This window comes from Macaca mulatta, chromosome 2 (assembly GCF_049350105.2).
Source record: "Macaca mulatta isolate MMU2019108-1 chromosome 2, T2T-MMU8v2.0, whole genome shotgun sequence".
Classification (NCBI taxonomy): Eukaryota; Metazoa; Chordata; class Mammalia; order Primates; family Cercopithecidae; genus Macaca; species Macaca mulatta.
Window position 1 is genome coordinate 43,516,820 of NC_133407.1, and position 25,450 is coordinate 43,542,269.

Here is a 25,450-nt window from a genome sequence, read left to right on the forward strand (position 1 = left end):
CTCCAATTCCATCCAGGTTGATGTGCATGCCATTATTTTGTTCCTTTTAATGGTTGAGGAATATTCATACATATACTACATATACATATACTACAATTTCTTTATCCACTCATTGATTGATGGGCATTTGGGCTGGTTCCATATTTTTGCCACTGCAAATTGTGCTGCCATACACGTGTGTCAAGTATCTTTTTCATATAATGACTTCTTTTCCTCTGGGTAGATTCCCAGTAGTGGGATTGCTGGAACAAATGGTAGTTCAACTTTTAGTTCTTTGAGGGATCTCTACACTGTTTTCCATAGTGGTTGTACTAGTTTATATTCCCACTAGCAGTATAAAAGTGTTCTCTTTTCACCACATCCATGCCACCATGCCAACATCTAATTTTTTAAATATTTTTATTATGGCCATTCTTGCAGGAGTAAGGTGGAATTGTATGGTGGTTTAGATATTAGGGTGATACTAGCTTCATAGAATGATTTAGGGAGGACTCCCTCTCTCTCTATCTTTTGGAATAGTTTCAGGATGATTGGTATTAATTCTTTAAAAGTATGGGCCGGGTGCAGTGGCTCACACCTGTAATCCCAGCACTCTGCGAGGCTGAGGTGGGCAGATCACGAGGTCAGGAGATTGAGACCATCCTGGCTAACACTGTGAAACCCTGTCTTCACTAAAACAAAATACAAAAAATTAGCTGGGTGTGGTGGTGGGCACCAGTAGTCCCAGCTACTTGGGAGGCTGAGGTAGGAGAATGGCATGAACATGGGAGGCAGAGCATGCAGTGAGCCGAGATCCCGCCACCACACTCCAGCCTGGGTGACAGAGCAAGACTCCGTCTCAAAAAAAAAAAAAAAAAAAAAAAAGAAAATCTGATAAAATTCAGCTATGAATCTATTTGGTCCTGGACTTTTTTTGTTGGCAGTTATTTTTATGACCATTTAAATCTTGCTGCTTGTTATTGGTCTGTTCAGAGTTTCTATTTCTTCCTGGCTTAATCTAGGAGTGTTGTATACTTCCAGGAATTTATTCATCTCCTCTAGGTTTCCTAGTTTACGCATATAAAGGTGTTCATAGTAGCCTTGAATGATCTTTTGTATTTCTGTGGTATTGGTTATAATATATCCTGTTTCATTTCTAATGGAGCTTCTCTCTTTTCTTGGTCAATTTTGCTAATTGTCTATCAATTTTATTTTTTCCCCCAAATAACCAGCTTTTGGTTTCATTAGTCTTTTTATTTTTATTTTTTTGTTTGTTTTGTTTGTTTTGTTTGTTTCAGTTTCATTTAGTCAACTCTGATCTTTGTTATTTCTTTTCTTCTGCTGGGTCTCGGTTTGATTTGTTCTTGTTTCCCTAGTTCCTTGAGGTGTGACCTTAGATCGTCCATTTGTGCTCTTTCAGACTTATTAATGTAGGCATTTAATGTGATGAAGTTTCCTTTAGCACTGCCTTTGCTGTATCCAAGAGGTTCCAATAGGTTATATCACTATTATTCAATTCAAAAATTTTTTTTAATTTTTGTCTTGATTTGTTTACCCAACAACCATTCAAGAGCAGGTTATTTAATTTCTGTGTATTAGAATGGTTTTGAGGGATCCTTTTGGAGTTGATTTCCAATTTCACAGTGGTCTGAGAGAGTATTTGATATTTCAATTTTTTAAATATATATTGAGACTTGTTTTGTGGCCTATCATATGGTCTATCTTGGAAAATGTTCCACGTGCTGATGAGTAGAATGTTCTGTAAATATCTGTTAAGTCCATTCGTTCTAAGGTATAGTTTAAGTACATTGTTTCTTTGTTGACTTTCTGCCTTGAGGACATGTCTACTGCTGTCAGAGTATTAAAGCCCCCACTATTATTGTATTACTGTCTATCTCATTTCTTAGGTCTAGTAGTAATTGTATACATTTCGAAGCTGCAGTGTTAGGTGCATATATATTTATGATAGTGATATTTTCTTGTTGGACAAGTACTTTTATCATTATATAATGTTCTTCTTTGTCTTTTTTAACTCTGTTGCTGTAAAGTTTGTTTTGTCTGATAAAAGAATAGCTACCTGCCATTCTGTATTTTTTGAGTGGAGCATTTAAGCTATTTACATTCAATGTCAGTATTGATATGTGAGATACTATTCTATTCATTCTGTCATTTGTTGCCTGAATACCTTGCTTTTTTTCATAGTTTTTTGTTTTATAGATCCTGTGAGATTTATGCTTTAAGGATGTTCTATTTTAGTGTATTTGGAAAATATGTTTCAAGATTTAGAGCTCTTTTTAGCAGTTCTTATAGTGCTGGATTGGTAGTAGTGAATTCTTTCAGCATTTTTTTTGGGGGGGGGCATCTGAAAAAGGCTGTATCTTTCCTTCGTTTATGAAGCTTAGTTTTGCTGGATATAGTATTCTTGGCTGATAATTATTTTGTTTAAGGAGGCTACGGATAGGGCCCCAATCCCTTCCAGCTTGTAGGGTTTCTGGTGAGAAATCTGTTAATTTGATAGGTTTTTCTTTATAGGCTACCTGAGGCTTTTACCTCACAGCTCTTAAGATTCTTTTCTTTGTCTTGGCTTTAGATAACCTGATAACTATGTGCCTAGGCAATGATCATTTTGTGATACATTTCCCAGCTGTTCTTCGAGCTTTTTGTATTTGGATGTCTAGATCTCTAGCAAAGCCATGGAAGTTTTCCTCAATTATTCCTTCAAATATATTTTACAAACTTTTAGATTTCTCTTCTTCCTCGAGAATATCAATTAATCTTAGGTTTTGTCATTTAACATAACTTCTTGGATACTTTGTTCATTTTTTAAAAGAATTCTTTCTTCTTTGTTGCAGTGAGTTAATTCAAAAGCCTTGTCTTCAATCCCTGAAGTTCTTTCTTCCACTTGTTCCATTCTATTGCTGAGACTTTCCAGTGTATTTTGCATTTCTCTAAGTGTGTCCCTCCTTTCCAGAAATTGTGATTGTTTTTTACTTATGCTATCTTATTTTACTGAAGATTTTCCCCTTCATATGTTGTATTCATTAAATTGGACTTCACTTTTCTCTGGTGCCTCCTTGATTAGCTTAATAATTGACTTTCTGAATTATTTTTCTGGCAATTCAGATGTTTATTCTTGGTTTGCACCCATTGCTGGTGAGCTGGTGTGATACTTTGGGGGTGGTAAAGAACCTTGTTTTATGTTACCAGAATTGTTTTTCTGGTTTATTCTCATTTGGCTAGACTACGTCAGAGGGAGAATTTGGGACTCACGGGCTGCTGGTCCGATTTTTTTGTCCCAAGGGGTGCTCCCTTGATGTGGAACTGTCCCTCTTCCCCTAGGGATGTAGCTTCCTGCAAACCAAACTGCAGTGATTGTTATTTTTCTCCTGGATCTAGCCACCCAGCAGAACTACTGGGCTCCAGGCTGGTACTGGGGAGTGTCTACAGAGAGTCCTGTGATGTGAACCATCTTCAGTTCTCTCAGCCATGGATACCAGTACCTGCTCTGATGGAGGTGGGAGGGGAATGAAGTGGACTCTGTTACGGTCTTTGGTTGTGGTTTTGTTTATTGTACTCGTTTTGAGTTGGTTGACTTCTAGCCAGGAGGTGGCACTTTCAAGAGAGCATCAGCTGTGGTGGTAGAATAGGGAGGATCAGGTGGTGGGTGAGGCCATAGAGCTCCCAAGAGATTATGTCCTTTGTCTTTGGCTACCAGGGCAGGTAGAGAAAGACCATCAGGTGGTGGCAGGATTCGGTGTGTCTGAGTGCAGACTCTCCATGGGTGGGGCTTGCTGTGGCTGCTTTGAGGAATGGAGTTGTGGTTCTCAGGTCAATGGGCTTGTTCCCAGGGGAATTATGACTGTCTCTGCTGTGTCATACAGGTCACCAGGGAAGTAGGGAAAAGCCAGCACTTCCAGTCCTCACCCAGCTTCCATGTAGCCCAAAAGACCAGTCTCACTTCCCCCATACTTATCTAACAGCACCGAGTTTATTTCCAGGCAACTGGTAAGCTGGGCTGAGAACTAGCCCCAGGCTACTGACCTGCCAGCTGAGAAAGCAAGCAGGGCTTTCAGGATTTTTGCCTTCCCACTTGCAGCAGCTTCTGTGCTGTGTCTGCACTCCTGATTCACTCCCACCCCCAGGTTCTGTCCAGGAAACTTTGCATTCCATTGAAATTGTTACAAAGTTCAGCTGGAAGTTTCCTTCTTCATGTGGTCTATTCCCATTTCCTCTGGCAGCTCTCCCCAAGAACCCCTGTGAGACAAAGTCAGAAATGGCTTTCCTGGGAACTGAGAGAGCCCACAGGGCTCTTCACCCTACTCTTCCTACTCCTGTTTTTCACTTGGCTGTCTAAATTTGTCTCAGCTCCAGGTAAGTCCAAATCCTTCTCTGGTGATCTGGACCATCAGGTTCCCCAGTAAGGGTGTGAGTTCAGGGGCAGATGATTCCTTTTCACACTTTCACAATTTGGGTACTTACAGTTTTTCAGCTGTTTCTAGGGGCCTGCGGCAGCAATCCACTTCCTTCAAAGGGTCTATGGATTGTCTCGGCCTTCCTGGTATGTTCCTGTGGGTAGTTCTTGGAGCAGAAGTTCACGATGTGAGCCTCCACATGTTGCTCTGTCCATCCAAGTGGGAGCTGCAAGTTAGTCCTGCCTCCCATCTGTAATTTTTATTCTGAGTCCTGATCTTTATTTCTTGTCTTCTGCTAGCTTTGGAGTTTGTTTGCTGCTGGTTCTTCTAGTTGTGATGTTAGGTTAACTTGATATATTTCTAGCTTTTTGATGTGGGCATTTATTGCTATAAATTTCACTCTTAACACTGCTTTAGCTGCATCCCAGAGAGTCTGGCACATTGTCTCTTTGTTCTCGTTAGTTTCAAAAAACTTCTTGATTTCTGCCCTTACTTCATTATTTACCCAGGAGTCATTCAGGAGCAGTTTGTATAATTTCCATGTAGTTATGTGGTTTTGAGTGAATTTTTAAATCTTGTATTCTAATTTAGTTGCACTGTGGTCTGAGAGACTCTTTGCTATGATTTCAGTTCTTTTGCATTTGCTGAGGAGTGTTTCACTTCGATCATGTGATCAATTTTAGAGAAAGTGCCATGTGGCAATGAGAAGAATGTATATTCTTGAGGTGGAGAGTTCTGTAGATAGCTATTAGGTCCACTTGATCCAGAGTGGAGTTCAGGTCCTGAATATCTTTGTTAATTTTCTGTCTCAATGATCTAATATTGTCAGTGGTTTGTTAAAGTTGCTCGCTATTATATTGTGGGAGTCTAAGAACTTGCTTTATGAATATGGTGCTCCTGTATTGAGTGCATATATATTTAGGATAGTTAGCTCTTCTTGTTGAATTGAACCCTTTACCAGTATGTAATGCCCTTCTTTGTCTTTTTTATCTTTATTGGTTTAAACTAGGATTGTGACCCCTGCTTTTTTCTGTTTTCCATTTTCTTGGTAAATTTTACTCCATTCCTTTGTTTTGAGCCTATGTGTGACTTTGCACGTGAGATAGGTCTCGGGAAGACAGCATACTGATGGGTCTTGGCTCTTTATCTAGCTTGCCATTCTGTGTCTTTAAATTGAAACATTTAGCTCATTTACATTTAAGGTTAGTATTGTGTGTGAATTTTATCCTGTCCTCATGATGCTAGCTGGTTATTTTGCAGACTGGTTTATGTGGTTGCTTTATAGTGTCACTGGTTTGTATACTTCAGTGTTTTTGTAGTGGCTGGTAATGGTTTTTTCTTTTGATATTTAGTGCTTCCTTCAGGAGCTCTTGCAAGGCTGGCCTGGTGATGACAAATTCCCTCAGCATTTGCTTGCCTGAAAAGGATCTTATTTCTCCTTCACTTACGAAGCTAACTTCTGCTGGTTCTGAAATTCTGGGTTGGAAATTCTTGAAGAATGTTGAATATTGTCCCCCAATCTCTTCTGGCTTGTAGGGTTTCTGCTGAGAGGACCACTGTTAGTCTGATGGGTTTCCCTTTGTAGGTGACCTGGCCTTTCTCTCTGACTGCTGTTAACATTTTTTTTTCTTTCATTTGGACCTTGGGGAATTGTATTAGTCTTTTCTCATGCTACTATAATGAACTGCCCGAGACTGGGTAATTTATAAAGGAAAGAGATTTAATTGACTTACAGTTCCACATTGCTGGGGAGCCCTCAGGAAACTTATAATCGTGGTAGAAGGCAAAGGAGAAACAGGCACCTTCTTCACAGGGCAGAGTCAGTGCAAGCAGGGGAAATGCCAGATGTTTCTAAAACTATCAGATCTCATGAGACTCACCCACTATCACAAGAAGAGCATGGGAGAAACAGCCCTGGATCCCATTACCTCCACCTGGTCTCACCCTTGACATGTGGGGATTATTGGGATTATAATTCATGATGAGATTTTGGGTGGGGACACAGCCAAACCATATCAAGAGTCTGATGATTATGTGTCTTGGGTTGATCTTATGGAGTATCATACTGGGGTTCTCTGCAGTTCCTGAATTTGAATGTTGGCCTATCTTGCTAAGGTTTGGGAAGTTCTGGATGATATCCTCAAGTACGTTTTCCAACTTGATTCCATTCTCCCCACCCCTTTCAGGTCCCCCAATCATAGGTTCTGTCTCTTTACATAATCTCATACTTTTTGGAGATTTCATTCATTCCTTTTCATTCTTTTTTTTTTTTTTTTCTTATTCTTGTCTGCCTGTCTTATTTCAGAAAAATAGTCTTCAAGCACTGAGATTCTTCCTTCCACTTGGTCTATTCTGTTATTGATACTCATGATTGCATTGTGAATGTCTCATGTTGTGTTCCTCTCTAAACTGGCTATCAGCTCCTGTATTATTTTATCATGATTTTTAGCTTCTTTGCATTGAGTTACAACATGCTCCTTTAGCTCAGCAAAGTTCATTATTACCCACCTTCTGAAGCCTATTTCTATCAGTTCAGCCAAGCCTCAACCCAGTTCTGTGCCCTTGCTGGGGAGAGGTGTTGCAGTCATTTGAAGGAGATGAGGCACTCTGACTTTTTGAGTTTTCAGCATTTTTGCATTTATTCTTTCTGAATCTTTGTGGGCTTTTCTACCTTCGATCTTTAAGGTTTTTGACCTTTGAATGGGGTTTTTGTTGATGTTATTTTCTGTTTGTTTGTTTTTCTTTTAACAGTCAGGCTACTCTTCCATAGGGCTGCTGCAGTTTGCTGGGGTTCTGCTCCAGACCCTAGTTGCCTCAGTTTTTCCTGTACCTGTATGTATTACCAGCAAAGGCTGAGAAACAGCAGAGATGATGGCAGCCTGCTCCTGCCTCTGGAAGCTCTATCTGGGGGTTTAGTGACCTGTTGCCAGCCAGAATTGCACCTATAGGAGGTAGCTGGAGACCGTTGTTGGGGGCCTCACCCAGTCAGGAGGAACAGGATTAGAGACCTGCTTAAATAAGAAATCTGGCTGATTTTTGGTAGTACAGCTGTGCTGCATTGTGGGGGACCCTTCCTTGTCCAGACCCTTGGACTCTCCAGAGCCAGCAGGTTATAACAGCTGAGTTGACTGAACCACAGAGATGACAGTCACCCCTCTCCCCAGGAACTTGGTCCTTCTCATGCAGATTCCAGCTGTCACTTTTGGCTGGCTGGAATTCCAAGCCAGTGGGTCTTAACTTGTGAGGTGCCGTTGAAGTGGGGCCCGTAAAATGACACTGCTTGGTTCCCTGGATACAGCCCACCTCCTAGGGGTATGTAGGGATAGATATTCCACCACGCTGGGAATCCCAGGGCCAGATTATGCGAAATTCCTGGGTCTCTGTGTGTGGCTGAGTGGCTGCTCTGCCGGGACTCCACACACCTCTGTGAGTCAGACCCGAGGCTCTGGTGGCATGGGCTAATGAAGGGATCTCCTGATCTGCAGGTTGCAAAAATCTGTGGGAGAAGCATGGTTTCCTGAGTGGGATCACTCACTGCTTCCCTTGGCTCCATGCTGTTCCCAGGTGGCTGTCACCCCACCTTGCTTTTCTTCATTCTCTACAGGTCGGGCTGTTTGTTTGCCTAGTCAGTCCCAGTGTGAGAGTCTGGATATTTCAGTTGAAGGTGCTGAATTCAGGCATCACTTTCATTCCTCTCTGTGAGGGCCACAGACCGCAGCTGCTTTTAATTGGCCATGTTGGCCCCAGGTCCAGCCTCTTTTTTCTAATGTTTAAATTAGTGGCCTGAGGCCATATGGCCTTGCAAGTCTTAAGAGAATCTGGTTTGCATGGTTCCAATCCTCCTGGTAAACAGCTCTCCATTTTATGAAATGAAGTTGACCCTTCAAATATGTCCTTTGGAGCAGGGGCTTTTGTAGTTCTGTCCATTGTCATCTAAACTTAACACAATAAGGCCGTTGGAGTAAAGAATGGCTTTCTAGAATGCAAGGCACTAAAATAAGGTAACATACTCCTTACTGTAGCATGCTAGTCCACTAGAGCCCAGTCTCACCTCCAGCCACACATCTTTCAAGGATATTTGTTGGAATTTATCATTTCATCATACAATCTCATCTATATTCAAATTCACTAATTTTGTTCTCAACTTTCTCATTTATATTTAACTTATTGATTTATTTTTATTGCCTTTCTGAAATTTTTATTCAGCTGTTTTTCAAACCTGCTTTCCCCGTTCCCTTTCAAACTGCTCCTGTGGTTCCTGTTATGTGAATTTAATCATTTGTTGTGTTTGCTGTTTCTCAGACAGGCAAAGAATTGTTTCTTCTTTGTTTTGTAATCTTTTACTCTGAGCTTATCTCTAGTAGGAATTGTCTAACACATGCCCTAAGCTGTAAATACATCTCTATTGTGAGGTTTTTGAGTTTGTCTTTGCTCAGTGCCCTAAAGACTTCAAGGATGCATTTTTAAGTTTGTTTCTGAGTCGAGGATTTCCACAGCATGTGAACTGTGTGCATTTGGACTTGATGCCTGGGCACAGAGCAGACCTGGGCGTCTAACTTCTCAGAGGCCACTTATTCCAAAGTGGTTGGCTGGCTTCCTCCCTGCATCCCTAGGGCAGTGGCAGTGTTTATTCTGGGACCCGAATTCAGACAGTCCTTTGTTTTGTTTTTTGTTGTTGTTGTTGTTGTTGTTTTTGTTTTTGTTTTTTGAGACGGAGTCTCGCTCTGTCGCCCAGGCTGGAGTGCAGTGGCGCGATCTCGGCTCACTGCAAGCTCCGCCTCCTGGGTTTACGCCATTCTCCTGCCTCAGCCTCCTGAGTAGCTGGGACTACAGGCGACCGCCACCGCGCCCGGCTAATTTTTTTTTTTGTATTTTTAGTAGAGACGGGGTTTCACTGTGGTCTCGATCTCCTGACCTTGTGATCCGCCCGCCTCGGCCTCCCAAAGTGCTGGGATTACAGGCGTGAGCCACCGCGCCCGGCCCAGACAGTCCTTTGAAGCTTCAGGCTTTATGCAGACATCTCAGCTCAAGTTTTTTTTTTTTTGCGTAGAGAACTTAGGTCCCCATTCTTGCTCCTCACAGACTTTAAAACTCCAGTTGAGGTGGTAGGCCACAGCTCCTCAGCAGCCACTCAGTTTCAACTCCCTGGTGCAGCTACACTTTCCTTGTTTTTCATTCCTGAAGAGTTCTGTTTTCTTCTGTTGTTAATGTTATATTATATCCAGCATCTCAATTTATTTGGAAAAGGAAAGCAGTCCCCTATTCAATCAGGCTGAAAATATGTGCTAAAAATTGTATACGCCTTACTTAGCTCAGTTCACACAACAAACCTACGCATAGATACTATTATTATCCTCACTTCACAGATGAGGCTCCCAAGGATTAGAAGGGTTCTGTTATTTTCCCAAAGTCAGAACATGATTCCCTAGAAATTCATGAGGCAGCTGTGATACCTAACTCATTACCCAAAGACTTGGCCTGTAACAACCCCTTTCGCTATCCCGTCTGTCTCATTCTGTGGTTCCTCAAAACCCAGGGCAGCTGGTCACTTAGCAGACTGCTCACTCTCTTCAACCAGACTCACATCAAAGCCCTCTCACTATTCTCCTGCTACAAATGGTCCTCTTCCCCTGTTCAAGTCCTTTCTATCTTGCAGTAACTTGTCTCAGACTCACTTTCTCAATCAGTCACCCCTCCATCCATCTCTTTCCCCTCTCTAGTGAGTATTGTAAGCTCAGATCAGGAATGAGGGGAGAATAGGCAAGACAAAAGCATTATCAGAACTGTGCAGTCAAGGAAGTGGAGAAAGAGTAGGGGAATGCAAAAGCAATGGTAGTATTCTGGCTTGGATGACAGATTGCATGAGGGAGTGTTTACTGAAGCCAGGGATCACAGGAGAGGGAGCAGGCTAGGCTGTAGCATGGGAGACATTGAGCTCAAACTTGGACACAATGTGTTTGAAGTACCTGTAGAACATCCAAGTAGGACCATTTGGAGGTACTCTGACATGCAAGTACACCATTTAGAAGATGATTCTCTGCTCAAGATCCTGATTTGGAAGTGAGTATGACATTGGTTATGTGTGAAGTGATAATACAAGAGGCCGCATGTGGAAGCCCACAGTGGTGTGTGTGTTAGTTCTAACTTACAACAAGATTGTGTGTTCCTTAAGATATCATGTCATTTCAGCCACACAATAATAGTGAAGGACTTCAACAGCTCACTGACAGTGTTAGACAGATCATTGAGGCAGAAAACAAACAATAAAATTTGGGCATTAAACTAGACACTTGACCAACTGGACCTAAGAGACATCTACAGACTACTCCACCCAACAACCACAGAACATACATTCTTCTTATCTGCACATGGAACATAGACTAAGATCGATCACATTCTCAGTCATAAAGCAAATCAAAACCACACTAAGCACACTCTCAAGACTGCAATGCAGCAAAAATAGAAATCAATACCAAGATCTCTCAAAACTGCATGAAAACATGGAAGTTAAACAACTTGCTCCTGAATAACCCTTGGGTGAACAACAAATTTAAGGCAGAAATCAAAAAATTCTTTGAAATTGTTGAAAATGGAGACACAACTTACCAAAATCTTTGGGATGCAGCTAAGAGGAAAGTGTATAGCACTAAAATGCCTTCATTAAGAGGTTAGAAAGATTTCAATTTAACAATCTAACATAACACCTAGAGGAAGAAGGGGAGAAAAAGAACAATCCAACCTCAAAGATAGCAGAAGAAATAACATCAGAGGAGAACTGAACAAAATCCATACAAAAGATCAGTAAAACCAAGAGTTGCTTTTTCAAAAGAATAAACAAGATTGATAGAACACTAGCTAGATTAACAAATAAAAAGAGAAGATCTCAACAGACACAATTGGAAATGACAAAGATGACATTACAATCAATCCCACAAAAAGCAAAAGATCCTCAGAGACCATTATGAAAACCTCTATGTATACAAACTAGGAAATCTAGAGAAAGTGGATAAATTCCTGGTAACACACAATCTCCCAAGATTGAACTAGGAAGCACATGAAAACCTGAACAAATAATGAATTCCAAAATTTTAAAAACCTACTAACCAAAAAGAGCCCTAGACCAGATGGATCCACAGCCCATTATCAGATCTGCAAAGAACTGATAACAATCCTACTGAAACTATTCCAAAAAATTGAAGAGAAGGAGCTCCTCCCTAACTCATTCTATGAAACTAGCATCATTCTGATACAAAAATTTGGCAGAGACACAACATAAAAAGAAAACTTCAAGCCAGTATCCATGATGAACATAGATGTAAAAATCCCCAGTGAAATACTAGCAAACTGAATACAGCAGCACATTACAAAGTTAATTCACCACAGTCAAGATTTTATTCCTGGGATGCAAGGTTGATTCAACACATGCAAATCTATAAATGTGATTCACCAAATGTGATTCACCATGTGAACAGAATCAAAAACCACACAATTATCTTAATAGATGCAGAAAAAGCCTTTGGTAAAATCCAGCATCCCTTCATGATAAAAACCCTCAACAGACAAGGCATCAAAGGAACATATCTCAAAATATTAAGGGCCATCTATGACAAACCCACAGCCAACATTATACTAAATGGAGAAAAGCCCAAGAAGAACCATTCCCCTTGAGCACTAGAACAAGACAAGGACACCTATTCTCACCACTCCTTTTCAACATAGTACTGGAAGTCCTAGTCAGAGCAATTAGGCAAGAGAAAGAAATAAAATGCATCCAAACAGAAAAAGAATAAGTCAAATCATCTCTCTTTTCCCATGATATGATTCCTTACTTAGAAAACCCTAAAGACTGCCAAAAGGCTCCTGGAATGGATAAAGTTTCAGGATACAAAATTAATGTACAAAAATTAGTAAAATTTCTATACACCAATAATGTTCTAGCTGAGAACCAAATCAGGAACATAATCCCATCTACAATAGCCACAAAATAAATGAAATTCCTGAGAATTCATCTAACCAAGGAGATAAAAGATCTCTGCAAAGAAAACTACAAAACACTGCCGAAACAAATCAGAGATGACACAAAGAAATGGGAAAACATTTCATGCTTAAGGATTGGAAGAATCAATATCATTAAAATGACCATACTTCCCAAAGCAATTTATACATTAAATGTTATCCCTATCAAAATACCAATGTCATTTTTCACAGAATTAGAAAAATCTACTCATAAATTTATGTGAAACAGACAAACAACAAAAACAAAGAACCACAGCAATACTGAGCAAAAGAAAGGAAAGGAAAGGAAGAAAGACCAAAAACCTGGGGGCATCACACTACTCGACTTCAAATTATACCGTAAGGCAACAGTAACAAAAACAGCATGATACTGGTACAAAAACAGACACATAGACCAATGGAACCAAATAGAGAACCCAGAAATAAATCTGCACATCTACAGCCATCTGATCTTCAGCAAAATAGACAAAAATAAGCAATGGAATAAAGACAGTCTATTCAATGAATGGTGTTGGGATAATGGGCTAGCCATATGGAACAGAATGAAGCTGGACTCCTACCTCTCATCATATACAAAAATTAACTCAAAATGGATTAAAAATTTAAATGTAAAACCCCAATTATAAAAATCCTAGAAGAAAACCTAGGAACTACCCTTCTCAACATCAGCTTTGGCAAAGAATTTATGGCTAAGTCTCACAGAAATTGACAAGTGGGAGCCAAAGTAAAGGGCTTCTTCACAGCAAAAGAATTTATCAACAGAGTAAACAGCCTACAGGATGGGAGAAAATATTCATAAACTATGCATTTAACAAAATTCTAATATCCAGAATCTACAAGGAACATAAATCAACAAGCAAAAACAAATAATCTCATTTAAAAATGGGCAAAGGATATGAACAGATACTTCTCAAAAGCAGATGTAAAAGTGGCCAACAAAAATATGAAAAAAAATGCACATCATTAATCGTCAGAAAAATTCAAATCAAAACCACAAAGAGATATTATCTCATACCAGTCAGAATGGCAATTATGAAAAAGTCACAAATAACAGATGCTGGCAAGGCTATGGAGAGAAAGGAATAAACTGTTGGTGGGAATACAAACTAGTTCAGCCACCATAGAAAGCAGTTTGGAAATTTCTCAAGGAACTTAGAACTACAATTTGACCAGCAATCCCATTACTGGGTATATATTCAGAAGAAAACAAATTGTTTTACCAAAAAGACACATGCATTTGTATGTTCATAGCAGCACTGTTCACAATAGCAAAGACACAGGACCAACCTAGGTGCCCATCAACAGTGGACTGAATAAAGAAAATGTGGTACATATATACCATGGAATACTATGCAGCCATAAGAAAGAATTAAATCATGTCCTTTGCAGCAACATAGATGGAGCCAAAGGCCATTATTCTAAGCAAATTAACACAGAAAAAGAAAACCAAATACCACATTTTTTCACTTATAAGTGGAAGCTAAACATTGAATACTCATAGACATAAATATAAGAATGATAGACACTGGGACTAATAGATGGGGGAGGGAAAGAGAGGGGAATGGTTTGAAAAACCACCTATTGGTTATTATGCTTGGGTATTACCTGTGTGATAGGATCATTTGTACCTCAAACCTCAGAGTCACACAATATACCCATGTAACAATCTGCATATGTACCCCTCAATCTAAAATAAGTTGAAATTATCTTGAAAAATGATGTCATTTCTTTCTCATTAATTTTCTAATACTGCCTAAGACAGAACTGGTCCTATTTTATAGGGTTGTGGTAAAGATTAAATAGTATAAGGAGGAATATGAAAAGCTGCTTCAATATTGAAAAGCGTGTTCCAAGATTGATTGATTGTTTTTATGACTGTCACCCCCTTCTCCCACCTGGAAGCCTCCAGATCTCCCATTGCCTACAGAATAAAAGCAACCCAAGTGCTCAGTTTCAGTTCTCTCCTTGCAGCCTTATTGCACACTCTTCACCTTTCCCAAATGTAGGCTGACACCCCCAAACTCTGTCATCCCCATCCACCTCAACAGTTAACATGGCACCTTGCACAAATCTGTGCTGGATATGAATCCCGATCTGTTACAAGCCTTTCTGTCAATTCCATGACCAGACTATAAGCTCCATAAAGGCGGGTGCTTTTTTTGTTTGCAAAGTAGGATATGCATTTTAATAAATGTCTGTAGGAGTTAACAAATGAGTGAATGTGTGTATCTTTATATGCCCGCAAACCTAGTACCTCTGACAATAAAAATAGATGAATGAATAGAGGAATAAGAGGTTTCTGCTTCACTGCCTTAGAATTTATTACTTGCCAACTATTCGTAATGAAATATTAACAGTTCTTGAATATCCACCCTAAATTCCACCTTCTCCACGCTGGAAAGGATCTTTCCATTCCCTGGGACCTCACAGTGCCTCGCACCTGGTCTACAACACTTACCTCAAGGTTCATTACATTTGAAGATTTTGTGTACTTGATACACCCCCTCCATTAGATTGTAAATCTTGAAAGCAAAGGACATATCTCATAACCTCTGTATCTCTTGCAGTACCTAGTAGACATAATAGTTGATAGATAGTAGTTGGTAGGTGAATGTATCTCATGTTGAATAGCTGCATTCAAAAACACCTGATTTCCTGGGGAAACCAAGTCAGAACTTCCGACCCGGCCACTCATATAACGCTTGGATCAACCAGCCAGCAACTACATGGAGAACCTCTTACCCGATTTTCTCCTCCTTATCTCATGGGAGGCTTCCCTGGCCCCCAACTCACACTGAAATTCCAGCATACTCCTAACTCAGACCTCCTTTGGCATCGTCCCCGCTACTGTTCCTGAACGTGTATCCCTGGGTCTCTGGTCTCTGAGTCACTTACCAGGTAAGCTGCAGCTGCCTACCTTGGGAGCATATCTGCAGGTGTCCAGAGATTCATGTGTCTTTGGTCTAGGCAAGGCCTTAGACATCATTCTGGGGGATGGTGTCAGACATTCTTGGAGCTTGGACATGCTTGGTGTGGCTGGGTACACCAGTGATTCATGAACAGTCGGGAATTAAAGTTCTTCTCTCCCCCAAGGAAAGGTCACTTTGCTGAATTTTCTTATTTCTTGGTTGAACTATGCATTGACACATTTATTTTAGCTGCCTCCTGGCTTGATCATTTTTCAATTACAGTTTGTCCCTGCAGTTCTAGCAGAGGGTCAATGTGGGTCTCTTCCTGATCATAGATCTACATTTATAAAACCCTAATTAGGCATTTCCTTTAGCTGCTGTCATGGATTACTTGGTGGAAAAACTCTGCAGGCATTAGCCTTGTGTGAGCTAAAAGATTGTTTAGACACCCAATTAGGAGCTCACTGGGGCAGCTCCCAAGCATTCCTACCTCTGACTCTTGGCTGAGGCTGTTCTTCATACCAACGATGCTCTCCCTGTTGATCCTGGAGAATATAAATCTTGCCATCTTTTGTTATCCATATTAAAATGAGATAAAATGTGTCCCTTTTACATTAACAGGATTTTGATTTTTTCTAATACTCAGTGTGGAAAGGGTACAATGCATATGCTCTCTTACCCTCTGCGAGTAGGAGTATAAATAGGCATAATCTTTGCAGAAAAAAAAACATTGATAATATGTATCAAGAGTCTTAAAAATACCTCCAGCTTTTGATCCAGTAATTCCATTTCCAGGAATCTTTCCTAAGGATATAATCAGAAATGCAAACAAATATTTATACACAAGAAATTCATTACAGTACCATTTATAATAACTGTTACATATCTGGAAATAATTAAGTATAGTATAGCCATATTACACAGCTACTTAAAATGAAATTTGTAAAGGCATCTTAGTGCTGATGCTAAATGAAACATGCAAACTCTCAAATTCTTATGCAGTGTGATCCAAATAGACCTTTCCCAGCTGTTGTTTCACAGGATGTTTATAGGAATGCTACAAGTAGAAAAGTTCTATTTTTCAGTAAGGTTGAAAAGTTCTTATAGTTTGAGAATCACTGTTTTTATGCCGGGCATCATGGGGGCTGTTGTTCAATGCAGCACGCTTTGGAAGAACTGGAGGAAAAACACCTAGGAAAAAAATTGTAATGTCGAGAGGGGATGCTGCCACTGTTGAGTTATAGAATTACTTCTTTGCAATTTTTTGTGTTGTCCTACAAAGATGCTAAGTGTTATAAATGAAATAATGCCAGAGGATTATTCTCCATCCAGCTTCGGCAGATGAGGATTGTTGTAGAGCCAGCTAAAGCACATGAATTCAACATGCCAGTCACACAGAGAGGATGGTCACTGTGAGGGCAGTGACAGAGGCCAGGATGGGGGAGCCCCCGAGTGCTGTCTGGTTGGTTCTCGGCGCTCTGCCTACATTCCACAGGGCATGGGGTATGGTCAGGGTTACCTCCCTGTCACCCACTTCCTCCCTGCCCTGGGCCTGACTGGAGGTTTCCAGATACCTCTGGGAATATCCTCAGGATGTAAACCATATTCCAGGTTACCTCTGTTGCTTGGCTATCCTTGATTGCAATCGCCAAGCCCAGGGTGCTCCTACCTCTTTGGGTTGGGTGCTTGATTCAAATATGTAGTTCTCTACTACTCTATCAGCCCTGCCCTCTGTGTTCAGGTCTGCCTGTGTGCCACCTGCATGTCTTGGGGTCACCCCAATAACAGGCCTAGCTTGAGAGCCCTGCACCCAGCCCAGAGTTTGGTCCAGGGCATGGAGCATGAAGGGAGTGGAAACTGGGTCGGGACCTCTCACTGAGTATAACAGAACTTCACAGAGATCGGCCTGGACCCCTCCTGCTTACCTTCCAAAGTCCCCTAAAATATTCATCAGACTTTATCAGACTAATGGGCTTCAAAAGGAGCAATTTTCTGAGACATGAGGCAGGACAATATAAAAAGAACATTAAGGAAAAAAACCTTATTTCAAAATGAAAGGAGAAAGATTATTTAGCATCCCTGTTGGTGTTATCTATTCATGAGAAACAGCACATTTAATCCAGCCTGGAATTGTAGGGAGGGCTTTGATGCCCTCACCTTGGGGTCACCTTCATTCAGAACTCATCTGTCTCCTCTGCCACAGATGGCAGAGTTGATGGAGACAAGAGGATGCAGATGAGAGACATTTCAGAGGTGGCCTTCACAGGGTGTGGGAGGGATTAGAGGGAGTGTGAAGGAGAGTCCAGCATGACTCCCAAGGCACTTGCTTAGGGATGGGACAGACGGTGGCATTGTTCTCGAGTCTTGGCACCTTTCATGCCTCCCATCTCCCTTTCCAAGACATGCCCATCTTGGTTTCTATCTCGTCTCATGCTGTATGAGTTCAGTCCCTTGAAGTCAAGAATCTTGACTCTGTTCCAGCCCCCACAGCATCTTTACCAATCCACTAAGCTGCCTTCTGTAGCCCTGGGCACTTGTGGGTTCCCAGAACAGAGGGTTTGGGGTTAAACAACTTGTGTGGGTATAAAGCGAGATCCTTGGTTCCTGATCAGCCTAGCAATCATCAGAGCCAACTGGCAATTTTGACACAAGATTCCCAGCCCTGAGACCAGGAGTCTTGGGTTTAAAAAGCTGTGAAAGGGTGTCCTGCACTGAGTTCAGGCCAGTAGGACCCACTTGTTATTCCCTTCTGCCTCCCCAGGTGCACCAAGGTAAGGCTGAAAAATCTCCCCATCATCCACTATCTGCCTGATGATCGAATTCTTGGGTATTTCTCTTTCCTACAGTTTGCCCCATCATGTTTGATGATGAGCTTCTGTAACTTCAGTGTATGTCAACTGTTATATTCCTTGAGTGCTTTGCAATAAAAATTGTTGACCCAAAAATGTGTTGTTCTCCTTTCATAGAGTAAAAGCCTGTTTGTTTTATTACATATTCAATTTTAAATGTTGCTTCTCTTTCATTTTCTTAGATTTGTGACAAAGAGTGGCACTACTATGTCATCAATGTGGAGTTTCCTGTGGTAACCTTATACATGGATGGAGCAACATATGAACCATACCTGGTGACCAATGACTGGCCCATTCATCCATCTCACATAGCCATGCAACTCACAGTCGGCGCTTGCTGGCAAGGTAATCCTAAGTGAAACCCTTTTCTCTGACCTGTTTGTGAATAGTTCTTGGAAGATAACTGGTAGAGAAAAAGGAAAAGCAAGTGGTGTGAGAATAGGCTAGAAAAATCACTACCCCTTACAAAAAAAATGCAAGACATATAAAAATGAGTATAAATCCACAAACTGAACGTATTGTATAATAACAAGCTTAAGGCCAGATTTTGATTTTAGATCAACATGAGCAGTTTCATGGTTGTCTCTAAGTTGCTAATGTATTTTATTGTTTTGAAGTCTTATTCATTTCCAAACTGGGGCTATACAGAGAAAAAAACTGAGTATAGAATCTTGTGTTCAAATTTCTGGTTGGCTCTGATGAGTGCTAGGCTGATCAGGAACCAAGGATCTCCCTTTATCCCCACACAAATTGTTTAAGCCCCAAACCCTCTATTCTGGGAACTCACAAATGCCCAGGGCTTGCCCAGGGCTGTGGAACACAGCTTGTCTACAAGCCATGAGGCCACAGAAAGCCACTCTCAAGGTCAGCTCAGCCCTCAGTGCCTTCCCTGGCATCTAAGGATAGAGGCCCTTTATGCCCTCCTGCTTGAAGGTGTCTGTCCCCTCCTCTCTTCCTGTGCTGTTGCCTCTCTCCTAATCCCCAAACCCAGGCTAATCTCCTCCTTGGGATCAGGAAACCCAGCTCTCCAAGCATGCCTGTGATCTTTCTGTCTCTCACTCAGGTCTGCTGGAGTCTTTGTTTCAGCTCCTTTAAGGGCTGGGTATGATCTGAAGTACCAGTAAGAGAGCAGAAGGAAATGAAAATGCTCCCCAAATAAGCAGATGAGTACTTTGAGATATGACACAACCTTGTGTTGATGGATTCTGTGAAAATTACCAAGATTTGTGACTTTGACTCTTCACCATGAGGGGCTGGGGATAGAGGTGGGCTATAGTATAATATGCCGGCCAGGCGCAGTGGCTCACACCTGTAATCCCAGCACTTTGGGAGGCCGAGGCGGATGGATCATGAGGTCAGGAGATTGAGACCATCCTGGCTAACACGGTGAAACCCTGTCTATTCTAAAAAATACAAAAAATTAGCTGGGAACGGTGGCAGGCGCCTGTAGTCCCAGCTACTTGGGAGGCTGAGGCAGGAGAATGGCGTGAACCCAGGAGGTGGAGCTTGCAGTGAACCCAGATAGCGCCACTGCACTCCAGCCTGGGAGACAGCGAGACTCCGTCTCAAAAAAAAAAAAAAAAAAAAAAAAAGAATATGCCTTCAGAAGACCAACTGACCCAGGACAGACACATGCCCCTGTAGGTTGGACAAAGTGAGTTCTGGGCAGCTCCATGTAAAAGAAGACGGAAAGGAGTGCATACAGTGCAGCCTGGAAGCACTAGAGATTCCAAACCCGGGAAGGAGATAAGGTATAAATGAGGCAAGAGAAAGTATTTTTGAGCTGAGCCCACCTACTTGATGTCTCGCATGTGTCACATGATAGCAAAATGTTTATTAAATATTTTGGTAGAGCTTGGCAATGACAGTATCTTCAGTTGCAGGCTTCCCAGATTGCCAGCTAGACCGTGTCACCTGGCAAGAGTTCATGGAACTATTTAGTATAGCAGGGCAGTGCTCAGAGGTTGCACAGAAATCAGTAACACTGAACACAACTATGCTAGATAAATAGCCCCCTGGTGTGGCTTAGTGCCCCAGCCACACACTCCAACCAGCCTGTGGGTGTTATGGAACACAGCCTGGATAATGCCCCTAAGAAAACACTGCCCTAATCATGTCCCCTTCCATGTTACCATGCTTCTACTCAAGAGCCCCTCAGAAACCACATTTGAATCCCTGTCACCCCAGTGTGCAATTACCAAGATTTGTGACTTTGACTCTTCACCATGAGGGGCTGGGGATAGAGGTGGGCTATAGTATAAGAATACGCCAGCCAGGCGCAGTGGCTCACACCTGTAATCCCAGCACTTTGGGAGGCCGAGGCATGTCCCCAGAGTGGGGAAGTAGCCCCACAAAATAAAATGTGATTTTATAAGGAACTAAAATCAATAAGAATAAGCTAAGTTGCACTGCAATGACAAGCCCCAACTCTCAGTTCCTAAAATAATTCTCACTTCATATTTACGGAAAATCAGTGAGGGCTCTTTTCTGCCTTACCTGCAGTCAACAGACAGAGCAGCCACATTGCATGGCTGGATGGATACGTAGCAAGAGGAAAAGAAAACATGGCAAATCATGCACAAACTCTTAAAGCTTCCACTTGCAAGTGATGCCAATCATTTTTATTCGTATTTTATTGGACAAAGCAAGTCAGAAGGCCACATCTAACTACATCAGGGCAGGAAACTGAAATCTATACTGTATCTAGGAGAAAAATTGAAAATATTGCATTAACATTGATGAACGCCACAGTCTGTCCACCAGGCCAACAAGTATTTTGTTTGGCTCTCTTTCCCACATGGAAAATACTCCCATCCTTCCTTAAATGGGACATGCCAAAATTCTCACTTCTTTCTGGTTCCAAGCTCAATGTCCAAGCTTTCTGAGTGATTCCTAGTGATCTCTTCATCAGGGTGAGATGCACAGAGGCCTATAGCAGGCCAAGATGTAGCTGCACTTGATGTGGAGACCTATATACTAATAGGACAAATTACTTTCCACCAATGCAACCACCATGCCCTCCCCACCAACACACACACACATTCATGCATCTACATATGTGCACATGCACACATACGATACAACAGTAGAATGGGGCAGACCAACCAGCAAACTCTTTCAGTAAGAGGGAGAAATACAGCAGTCTTTGGTCCATAGCAATTCTGAAATCCTTTGGGTCAGATGTTATAAGGACCCCTCCCTTAGGGTGGGAAATATTATTTGTGGCCCTTTATTCCATTCCCTGGAAGATGTTTCCTTCCTTAGTATCCTTCTAGGCCACATCTGAAGAGGACATTGTCACTCTATAAATAGTAGCTCTACTATTGTATCTCATTACAGTTTATTTAAAAGCCATTCCACAAAAGTGATCTCAAACAGGAAACCCAAGTATACATTGACTTTCAAAGAATGTAGTAGAAAGAATGATGACAAGGGTGTTCACCAAGTATTTTTGGTCCTTTTTCTAGATACATGCTAGGACTGATCTTCCTTAGAGTTAGGTGTGGTCATGGGACTTGCTTTGGCCAATTAACTGTGAGCAGAAGTGCCTTCTGTTGTTTCCTTGTGGAAACTTTAAAAGCTGGTATTGCAAGGAGGCCCTTTATACACATGGGGTGTTTATAGTTCTGAAAGAAAATGTTATCTGTCACAATTTGTAGATAAGGAAACTGAGGCTCAGAGATGAAGGAGTTTACCCAAAGTCACTCAGTTGAATATGCCCAACCTCAAGCCTTCAATACCTATGCTCTTTTCACTGTGTCTCACTGCCCTCTATTGCTAATTGGTCATTTTGCTTATGTAATTATGTTTGGAAAAAGGCAGGAGCTAATGTGTACTGATACAAATGCTACAAACTTTTCAACTCCGGAGACATATGACAACCCTGTAATAAATTTTTAAAAACACACAAGAATGCTGCATTCTCCTTGCTAATCTTTTATTTTGTAAAACCTAAGTGACCCACCAAGGAACAATAAAAGAGTTTCAGTTTTGGGGTTAAAAAAAAAAAGTGAACTCAAATCAAATCCCAGCCTTGCCATCTAATAGCTGTATGGACACAGCAGTATCCTTAACTTCCTGGAGCTTGTATTTTATTTTTAATCTATGAAATAAGAGTAAGACCCACCTCACAGAATTCCTGTAGGGACTAGATGCTAGGCACATCTAGTATGCTTGCATGTTTTGCTTGAATGATTGTGTAAATTTTAGAACATCTCCCTGTCCTCCCCTCCACAACCTTCTCTGAGCCTCTCATCTAAGACCAACACTGCAGACAATCTGCAAGACCATAACATGCTCTAGCTTCTGTGGCCCTGGCTGGCTTTCCCATGGCTCCTTGCATGCACTGACTTTTTTCTCCTTCCTCAGGACCAACCCTCAAGTATTGACCCTGACCTCACAGGCTCACTGATGGTCAGGAAGGTAAATGAAGCTGGCAAATAGTCAGAGGACAGGTATTGGAAGGTGGGGCTTGAGATGTAGGTAGGAACTCGATCATGCAGTGGTTTGGGCCATGGGAAGATTACAGCGGAAGAAAAATGCTTAAGATCTTTAAAATTGGGCTTTATCAGAAGTCTCACAGGTCACCAGGAAGGTAAGGGAGGCAACACCGTATGCTGCGGCAGGGAAGTTTGGCGTACATGTATTCAGGGTTCCTTATCACTGGAATGTACATGAACCACAAGGAGTGGAATCTGGGAAAAGGAGATGAGACCAAACCCTGGGACAGCACACTGCTTTGTTAAAGACTTTGGATTCCCACAAATATTCACATCCTCCTTGAAGCCACATTTTTGTCTTGGATGAAAATATCAAAAGATCTTTCAATAAGACATGATGCTGGGAAATTAATGGCCTATGATGCAGCCCTTATCTCTGCATGCTTCTAAACCTTCTGAAGTCCACTTAGATACATAGTATAAGCTCTCTGTCTGAACCTCTAATTGCCTTTGGGCTTGCAGTTGTGGGGAGTGTTTCAGGTGCTTTTGAGGTTGGCAAGGGAACTAGCTCCCATTTGTGAAATTTCCAATGAGGCTTTAACAATGGGAATAGAAAATGGTTTGATAGCAGCTGCTTGTTGGGATCTCCTGGGAACTGGCTCTAGCACTGTGGCTGGACAATGTTCTGCAGCCCCAATTAGACAACTCGTCCTATTAGCCAATTTGAAAGCCAAAATAATCACTGAAACTTCATTTCCATTAGTATTTATTCTAGCAATTAAAAAAAAATGAGACTTCATTTACACTTAAGAAATGTTACCAGAAAAGCCTAGAGCATGTGGCATCTCTTGATTGTAGGGAAAGGCTTGTACAGTCGGGATGAACCTAGCATCACAAAAGAGGTCCCCTTCCTCTGTGTAGCTGTGGCTAATGCACATCCCCTTGCTATGATTTCTGTGTCCAGGATGACACAGAACTCTCAGGATGGAGTCAGACCCTCTCCCATGGCTGAGCTCACCCAGTGCTGAGTCAGCTGCTCCTGGCTTTAGGCAAATACCAGGTTCCTTATTTCTCTATGGGTCACAAGGGAAAAGATCATTTAAAAGACTAAATTAATTTGTCCTTTTCCTTAGATTTCCTAATTATCACATTTCTTTTTTTTTTTTTTTTTGAGACAGAGTCTCGCTTTGTCGCCCAAGCTGGAGTGCAGTGGTGCGATCTCGGCTCACTGCAAGCTCCGCCTCCCGGGTTCACACCATTCTCCTGCCTCAGCCTCCAAGTAGCTGGGACTACAGGCGCCCGCCACCACCACGCCCGGCTAATTTTTTGTATTTTTAGTAGAGACAGGGTTTCACCATGTTAGCCAGATCCGCCTGCCTTGGCCTCCCAAAGTGCTGGGATTACAGGCGGGAGCCACCGTGCCCGGCCATTTCTAAGAACAAAAATTCAAGTTCTATTCATAAACAGTAAAAGTTGTATACTCACATCTGCCTCAATCCTGGACCTCTAAACTGGGCCTGATCACCCGGGTACTATAACCCAGCTGTGCAAGGGAGTGAGTCAGGTAGGTTGCCGGTTGTACCAGACCAGTGCCTTAAAGATGCTGCAGCATGGGGAGGTCCGGGGCATCTCTCCCCATGCCACGACCAGAGCAACTCTGTTTTACTTATTTTGTGTTAGCCGTTAATGAAATGGCTAAGCATGTTTGAAGAACTACAGTTCTAGGCACTTTCTCACAAAGCTGCCACCCTGCTCCTTGCCTGATCCTCATCTATTCTTGGTGAGCTCATCTCAGGGTAGGCTACCTGTGACTCCACTCTAGTGATTGCCTCAGCCCCTGTCTCTGCCAGGGGACTCTCCTCCAGTGTCGTGGGCTGTGACCTTCCTAGAGTGTCCAGTCTTGCCTACTCCTACTATGATACCTCCCTCTAGTCTTAGATAAGGAAGCCTTTCTACTCTGGATCCTGGTCTTGCTGAATCCTACCCTCTACTTAACAAATAAGGCAGCAGGATGTAGAGAAGCTGTTTCTAAATATTAGAGCCTGTAAAGAGACAGATGCAGAATCCTCATCGTGGCTTTTGGGAGAAGCCGAAGCAAAGAATAGGAACGATCAAAAATGGATAAGAAGGCAGAAATAACCCCTGAGAGTTGCGGTAACGTATGATTCATGGGTATAGGGAAATTGGAGCCTCATGTGGTCCTGAGATCATGTGGCTGCACATTTTCAGGTCACTTTTTTCTGCCAGACAATAGCATTAGTACAGACGCTTGGAGTGCATGCCTTCATTTAATAAGCTTGGTCTAATTTAGTACAAACTTCTCTTAATAAAGTCTGCGTTGAAATTATACTGAATCCCTAGTGTGTCTGCCGCTGGAAGAAAGAGGCACATGCTAGCATAGCCTGCCTTACATTCAGGTCACATTTTCCAAGGAGTTCTTCATGAAGCTCCAGTCCTACAGGATACCCTTTCACAAAGAGGCCAAGGTCAAGTTGGGGAAACAGGATAAGCCATTCCCAAACCACCATATTTGAGAGTCACAGTGCATGTTCACTTATTAAAGGCTCTCAAAAGCACTCCAGTAAAGCAATGTGTTTGACTTTGATTCAAGTTCCTCAATCTCATGCAGCCATAGAACTCACTCTGTGAAACATCTTTATTGGAGTTACTAATGCAGTTCTTCCCTATTAGGTCAAGAGTTTGCAAGGGGCAAGGGCTAGCCACTCTGAGAGATCCTCTCCTCTGCTTTCAACTTCAGGATCTATAGAAGGCTGATAATGTTTGTTAAATTATAACCTATTCTTGAGGCTATTTTGACAAAGGTATGTGGCTCATGTTCTGGCACA

General features: G+C 41.8%; 1 protein-coding gene across 1 annotated transcript in view; it reads left to right on the plus strand.

Moving 5' to 3' along the window:
* The window catches only part of CLSTN2 (calsyntenin 2), a 651,167-nt gene that overhangs the window by 589,582 nt on the left and 36,135 nt on the right, over positions 1–25,450 (plus strand). The window contains exon 9 of the mRNA XM_015132004.3: positions 18,348–18,510. Coding sequence (XP_014987490.2) covers positions 18,348–18,510 — 163 coding nt within the window. The remainder of the gene's footprint in view (positions 1–18,347; positions 18,511–25,450) is intronic.